Source organism: Neophocaena asiaeorientalis, unplaced genomic scaffold, assembly GCF_003031525.2.
Source record: "Neophocaena asiaeorientalis asiaeorientalis breed wild unplaced genomic scaffold, Neophocaena_asiaeorientalis_V1.1 scaffold150, whole genome shotgun sequence".
Classification (NCBI taxonomy): Eukaryota; Metazoa; Chordata; class Mammalia; order Artiodactyla; family Phocoenidae; genus Neophocaena; species Neophocaena asiaeorientalis.
Genome location: NW_020176571.1, coordinates 770237 through 777925, shown reverse-complemented (window position 1 = coordinate 777925; position 7689 = coordinate 770237). Strand labels below are relative to the sequence as shown.

Here is a 7689-nt window from a genome sequence, read left to right as displayed (position 1 = left end):
AAAAAAAAAAAAAAGTAAACATCTTGGCTCTGTCCCCTTAACCTTTCTTCCCGTGACCATCCCCACGAGAACTCACAGCCTGTTCCCAGGAGCTAATGGCGGTGTCCTTGGGTGTCCGTCATTCGTTCCTTCAGCCTTTATTTTGTGCCCCGCATTGCCCTGACCATCAGGGAGCTGTCCCTCCAGTGAGAGGGACGGGGTAGCACACGGGGTGGGGCGCGAGATGCAGAGGCTGCCAGAAGCTCGCCCGGGGCCGTGAAGTCCGCAGAAGGGGCGCCTGGCCCAGGGGCAAGCTTCTGGAGGAGGACGTGTCTGAGCCGAAGGAGCAGCTCATTTCTCGGGCCGAGGGCTGCGGGCGAGTGGGGCAGGGCCGTAACCGAGCCTGCCGCGGAAGGCGGGGCAGTGGGCGCAGCCTGGGGAGGCCTCGGTGCCAGGCTGGGTGCAGCTGGGGCTCCTTCACCAGGATGAGCTGCTGCCGTCAGGAGGCTGAGGGCCAAACACACCCAGTCATTTTCGGAAAGAGACCAGATAGAAGTGAGGGTCGTGACGCCTGACGGCATCAGCATGGCGTGAGCCCAGCGTGGCCTCGGTCAGCGGGAGACCTACGGCTGAGGACTCTTTCGGGGCCGCAGGCTGGGTCCCTGGGCTGCAGCGCCCGAGCTCGGGAAGCACAGGGAGCCCCCAGCCCTGTGCACGCTGGGGTCCCCACCCTGGGATTCAGGGTTCTCTTTGCCTGTACCTGAGTCCTGAACTGGAGCTCCAGGCTCCTGCACGGAGGAGAGGATTCTGAAGTTCGGTGGGAAATCAGATACCAGGGTGTGCGCACGCGCGTATGTGAAAGAGCTTATCAATGAAGGAATGAATAAATTTGTTAACCCAGAATTCCTGGTGGTCGAGTCACACGTTGCTATAGGTCAAGAAGTTCCTCGTGGCAGAGGCCTTTCTCGTGGTGCGGTTGTGGCTGGTAGCAGCAGGCCTTCGAGGCCCAGGCCCCGGACGGTGCTTAGCTCACGGCCAGCCCACTGGTAGCAGAGGACCAGGTGCAGGAGTGCTATAGACTGGCGTCAGTGTCCCCGCAGATCCTGAGGTTGACACCTAATCCCCTGTGTGATGGTGTTGGGGAGGACCTCTGGGAGGAGGTGAGGGCACGGATGGGGCCTCGTGGATGGGACGAGTGCCCTTCTGGGAGACCCCACAGGGCCCCCTCGACCTTCTGCCGTGCGAGGACACCGCGAGATGGCCGTCTGTGAAGCAGGAATCTGCCGGCACCTTGACCTTGGACTTCCAGTCTCCAGCACCGTGAGGGGTGTTTCTGTCGTTGATAAGCTGCCCAGTCTGCAGTGTTCCGTTACAGCAGCCCGAGCGGACAGAGGCGGGGACAGAGGAGCTGAGCCTTCCCATCCACCAGCCTCTGAGGCACCATTCCTCTGATGATGCAGGTGGGTGTCATTGGGTCCAGACTCCCACAGGCTTTCTGAGACATTCCCCCTGCTTCCAGTCGGCGCGTGTTCAACATGCAGAGTGTGGATTCCACAGCCGGAGCCGGGGCTCTGCCGTGTGGCAGGATGGCCAGCCCACGTGGTCCTGGTCCCGGGAGCACACTCTCCATGTGGATCGCCTTCCCCACAGACCTCAGATTCTTATTTCGCTGGCCTTTGAGGCCAGATGTCCCCAGTTGGCATTGTCCACTATGTTCCCTTTATCAGCAGGGCTCCTGCCTTTTTTCCTAACAGCTTTACTGAGATAGGCTTCACAGCTCATACAACTCACCACGGACCCTGTACAGTTCAAGGCTCTAGGGGCTCAGAGTTCAGCAACCTTCCCCATAATCAGCTTTGGAATATCCTTCTTATGCCTCCAAAGAAACGCAGCCCCTAATCATCACCCCAACCCCCAACCTCCCGTTGCTAGGCAAGCACTAATTTCCCTTCCGTGGTGTGCCTGCGTGGGCGTGGCGGGTGTGAACGGAGTTGTGAAGTTCCCCAGGTGCTCAACCTGGTTCTGCCCACTCTCCCTCCCCTCCCCCAGAGCCCCCAGTCTCACACTGGTCTCAGCTGGCGCAAGTGCTGGAGATTCCATCAGCCTGAATGTGGTGTCAGCCATTTGCCAAACACCAAGAGCATCAACTGTGAATAAAGCCAGGCCTCTTTTCTCGTGCTGCTCTGAACCTCGGCTAATAAAATCCTGCCTCACACAGGGGGGTCCTCCAAGAGCCCACGTCCTGCGGTCTGTGACCGCCACCCCTGGACTCCTCTCTTGGACAGAGTGACAGAAGGGACTCGAGGAGGCAAGAGGACCCCCGGCCACATGACCCTCGTGGATGGCCACGGCTTTTCCTGTAGGAAGACGAGGAATGATTGCGTGGGGCTATGGACCTTGCCGGATTCGTTGGTTCTGAATCAGCTTCTCTTTTCTGCTCAGGTTTTGGAGGGGCTTTTGTTCATCCCTTAAATGTCCACTCGGCAGGTTGAGCCGGGCCTCTGAACGCCAGGTGTGATGGATTTTACTGATTGCCTGCTTACCTTTGAATCGGAAAGAAGGGGGAGTACGAGGCTCACAGAACGATGGCGGTTTCCATCCTACAGCCTTTGCACTCCGCGGGGGGCAGTCTCCCCTCCCAGGTAAACAACGGAGGGGCCTTCCTGCGAAGACCTGCCCGGTGAGGGCCCAAGTGTACCGAGCAGCCTTGCCTGTCAGAGGAACGGGGAAGGAAGGGAGAAGCCTAGTCCAATGCCCCCCACACCCAGGCACCCTTTCCTGGGGGGAGTCACCTTCGGTTGTTCACGCCTACGTGTGACGCAGTGTCCTGGCTCCTTCCCTTCCTGAGAAGAGCGTCTGCCTGCGGCCCGACTGGGGGCCTGCGGGACTCAAAGGGTGTGGATCCAGCCCCTGCTTTTTAGCCAGAGCCGCACAACAGAAGGGAGGCCATATCCAAAGGCTGCCCGCGGCCGACGGACGTGGTTCAGACCCGGATTCCCTTCCTGACCGCAGTGCAGCCTCCAGCAAGTGGCTCCATCCTTCTGGGCTCGGGGATGGAGGGGAAGCCCCCCAGAGGGGCTGCGAGGACCCGGAGGGGCCGGCCAGCGGAGCACAGGCCCCCGAGTCCCCCGACCCCAGGCCGGCTGCAGGGCCAGACTCACCCGACACGACCTCCCCTCTTGAGCAGGTGAGGGGCAGCTCAGCCACGAGAAACGTAGTCAGGGTGGTCACCTTACCGTCCATCCGCATTTAGGGAGAAATGAAGACACGGTCTTTGCTGTTCTGAAACTATTGTATGTGTAAGTTTTGTCCCCGTCATGATTGTGAATGTCTTGACGGAAAGGACCGTTTTTGCACATATCGCCCCATTACCGCAGCCTGTGAGGGAGGGGACGTCGCTGCTGTCTTATAAGTGAGGGAAGGCCCTGGAGGCCAGGTGGTGCCAGCGCCCAGCTGCGGGGGGCAGGCAGGGCAAGTGAGGTGGGCCCTTGGCCTCACCGTTTGAATAGCCCCTGAATAGCACCAGCTGTTTCTGTGCTAAAGACCAACGACCATAGTCTTTTTTTTTAATTTATTTTTGGCTGCGTTGGGTCTTCGTTGTTTCGGCGAGCGGGGGCTTCTTTTGTTGCGGAGCACGGGCTCGAGCACAGGCTCAGTAGTTGTGGCGCACGGGCTTAGCTGCTCCGCGGCATGTGGGATCTTCCTGGACCAGGGCTCGAACCCACGTCCCCTGCACTGGCAGGCGGATTCTTAACCACTGCGCCACCAGGGCAGTCCGACTGTAGTCTTATTTTTATGCAGACCCCATGTTCTCTTAGACTCCCCAGACCCCGTTGTGTTGAAAACAGAACAAGCATGGCCTGTTCTCCTTTGTGATAAGCATTTCTGCTCCTGGCTGGGGAGAGAAGGGCAGAGCATTTTAAAAGTCACTTCTCAGCCCTTCCCCCACTAACGAGTTATTCTCAGAAAGAAGGAGCGAGAGCTCAGGAGCTGGGGAATCACCCTCAGGCTGAGAGCCCAGGGGACTTGGCTATGCTGAGGAAGCCTGGCTGGGCCACACCAGGCCGGCCGGGTCAAGAGCCCGCCAACCGCCTGGAAGGAAGTAGCCAAGGTGCACCCATAACGTTAACACAGACCCGCAAAATGATGACAGATGCCACGGTGACATTTAAGGGTTTAGTAAGGAAACCAGGACAGGAAAGATCTTAAAAGAAACTACACAGGAAGCTTGTCACAAGTCTCAAGTTTTTTATTTTCAGAACAGAAGCTGGTTTTATTTTTAAAAAGAGAAGGAGAAAAGAACGTGATAAATGCCAGTGAGGTGCCACTTCCGTCCTCCAGGCTCTGACTGCCAGCTCGCTCTCTTCCACGAAAACTCATGGACTCGGAGCCGTCCTTAGAGAAGGTCTGGCCCAAGCCCTTTCCAAAAAGATACGGAGTCCGAGGCCCAGGGGAGGACGGCCTGACCTGCACAACGTTAGAGGCGGGCAGCCCGGGACCCGAGCCCAGCTTCTTCTCCTCCGTGACCGGCACGGCAGGCGCGGGCGCGGGCCCGGGGACGCTAGACACACCACAGCATCTCTGGTTGGACCCCGCGCTACAGGTGTTCCTAGAAAACAAGAAAAATGAAACTTTCGGGGCATTTCTTTCTGTGAATGAGGCAAGGGAAGTAAGTAAAAGGACTCAAGAAAAACACACCAGAAGGAAGGGGCTGACGCCCTGAGCACAAGTGCTGGCACCAAGTGTCGGGAAGAGGACATCTGTCCCGGGGTGAGTGCGGCTGGCAGCCGGACCGGAACAGGCCTGGCCTCTGCCAGACCAGCCGGGTGCCGGGAAGTGCAGCTCACCGGAACCCACCACAGCCTCCCACCAGAATACCCGACACCCTGGAGGTGTCGCAGCAGCGGTCACTCAGCAGGGAGACGGCCATCCAAACAGGAGAAGGGGGTGGGGCAGGGGGCCGGCCTGGGGCCATGGCTCGGACACAAAGTCCTTCTGTCACTGAGATTAGGTAGCAGAGAAACAGCAAAGCTGGAGAGAGGGTGTGGGAACAGAGGGAGCAGTTCCTGGGACCCCCAGAGTCTGGGCCCCAGAACTTTGACCACATGAAATTCAAAGGGCAAGAAGGGGGATCCTGGGGAGGAGAGAAGGCAGGAAAAGAACAATTAGTTGCAAAATCCACCAGCTGATCCTGGACCCGGTGGGCAAGGGGCTGGGAGCAGGGACATCGAGTGCAAACATGTTCCTCCCTCCCCGCCCCCCCACCCATGAGAGCAGGGAGGGTCAGGCCATCAGCCCCGTCTGTGTGTCTGTCTTCTGTCAACAGCCCCCAAGAAATTGAGAGAGAGGAGCCCTATGTGCAAAACGGAGGCCCAGAAAGCGAAAGTCATGTGTCACTGAAGCTAGTGGGTGACAGAGTAAAAGCCACAACCCATGACCTCTGACCCTCTGTCCAGAGTTTCTTACACCACACAGAGCTCCCCAGGCACAAGGAGGGAGGGAAACAGATTCCTACAACCTCCCCCAGCCCCATCCTCCCGCAGAGTGGAGGGGAGTAGGTGCCCCTGGCCTGGCTCTCAACTCTTCCTGCACTCTGACCTCCCCCCAAAATACTCATCCTGCCTCAAAGATTGCCGAGAGAGGTCCTACATCAAGACTGTACGTGGGCAGTCCCTGGATGTGACCCGTCACTAGGGAGGGAGGCTGGGCCGGGTGGGGCTTAGCCACCCTACTCCACGCATACTGCTTTTCCCTAGAGGCTCCCGTGACCAGAGCAGAGGACAGCGGTCACCACCGCCCTTTCTCATGTATACCATGCTTCCTAAAGGAAGGACAGGTGGGGAGGTGGATTTCCTACTCCTGTGGGCCCACGGGAGGCCCAGCTCACATGGTTTTCTATCCAGAAACCCCACCAAAGCTGTTCTGAGCCAAGATCTGACCCAGCCAGCAACCAGCTGCAGGAAGGATAAGAGTCATGGGCACATTTGGAGGGAGAGAGGGAGGGCAGCCAATGGCTGACCCTCCGCAGACCCTGTAATAACACTGGCACCGAAGCCCAGCTGGATCCAGTGGCCACGTTGAATGCAACATCTGAGTATTTGTCCTTATTTTTTGCAAGCAGCATCAGTGTGTGATGTGACACAAGTGGAAAGCACGGAGGTAGTAACACCCAAGAAAAGGTGTAGTTTGGTCCTTAGAGTATGGGCCCTCCCCTCCCCCCAGCTGAGAGGAAAGGAGTAGCATTGAGGAAGATCCTGGGTGAGCTTCTCCCTCGGAGGAGGGCCACTGGGCAGCCCCCCGGAGCCCAACTCTGTCTGGGAATTCATGGCCACAGATTCAGGTAGGAATGAGGAGTGTGTGGTGGGGAGGACCGGGCCTCCCCAGATCTCCTACTGATTGTGAGGGGCACAGGTTGGACACGAGACAACACACGCGTGAATGCGCACGGGTGTGCGCGCGCGCGCACACACACACACACACACACCCTTTGCATCTACCATCTGGAAGAAATGCAATGGACACATCAGGGGAGCATGGGATTCTGGGTCATTTCAAGGTGTGGGTCAAGGACCACTAACCACAGCCTAAAAGAAGCTGGCACGTCCAAGCAAGGGGGGTGGCCGAAGGCCCTGGGCCCCCCTTTCCTCCATTCTGCCCCGCAAGGGAGAGGAATCAGAGGAGGTGGGAGAAGCAAGAAGCAGAGGTGCCCCGCCCCTGGAGGGAAGGATTGGGGAAGGGCGTTGAGAGAAGAGAGCCGGCGACCCTCCTCCCTCTCTTTAGCGGCTGGCTCCTTCCAAGCAGTCTTGACCCAAAGGGTTCAGAGGGGTGCGCTGGCTCTCAGCCCTGTTTACAGTTACCTCCCCCAAACAGAGGCTGATCCAGTCTGGGTGAGGGAAGGTCGCAGGACAGGGAGCGGGGTCTCCCAACTCCAGAGCAAGCCCCCAGACCCCTCAGTTTTGGGAAGCCACAGCCAGGGTGTTGACGTAGCCGTGGGCGCCCCCCTCGTCCTCCGAGACGCAGTGGCCCAGCTGGGGGGCTCCTGGCACCAACGGGGCGGAGGGCGGAGCGCCGTAGCCTGCCCAAGCCCGACTCGGGGACGCCGGGGTCTCCCTGTCCCAGCAGCCCTCCAGGGCCTCCAGGCCGCGGCAGCCGAGGAAGAAGAGGTTCTTGAGCATGAAGACGGAGAGCGGTTGCTGGTAGCTCACGGCCAGCAGGCAGCGCAGCGCCAGCAAGGGTACGTCCACGAGGCAGCCGCCCAGCAGGCGCAGCAGGCGGCTGCAGCCTCCCGGCCGCGAGGCCCGGCCCCGGGGCGAGGCGGCAGCGGCGTGGAGCTCGTGGAGCCAGAGCACCGGCGAGGCGAGCGCGAGGAAGTAGGCGGCGAGGAGCAGGTAGCGCAGGTGCGCGGGCAGCGGCGCGCGGCCGTCCAGCATCAGCTCCACCAGGGCGGAGCTGTCCAGCAGGTCCAGGCACGTGCCCAGGAAGCAGCCGGCGGCGCGGTGCCGCTGGGGCTGCAGGAGCAGGGGGCCCGCGGAGCCGGGGGTGGCGCCCGCCTCGCCGATGGCCCGCACCAGGCAGTAGAGCAGCGGCGCCGACAGCGCCAGGGTGAGGCGGAAGCCCGTGGTGCCGAAGGGCGCGCGCAGCTCGATGAGGTCCAGGATGGACGTGCCCAGGATGAGCACCACCTTGGGCGTGAAGGCGATGGAGTAGATG

At 59.9% G+C, this 7689-nt stretch overlaps 1 protein-coding gene across 1 annotated transcript; it reads right to left on the bottom strand.

The window, feature by feature from the left end:
- Positions 1 to 4183: 4183 nt before the first annotated feature.
- TMEM121B (transmembrane protein 121B) lies at positions 4184 to 7688 on the bottom strand (the record flags this gene model as incomplete). Its single annotated transcript, XM_024733121.1, has 1 exon — positions 4184 to 7688. A coding segment is annotated over one exon (759 nt), but the record flags the coding sequence as incomplete, so codon positions are not given.
- Position 7689: the final 1 nt, after the last annotated feature.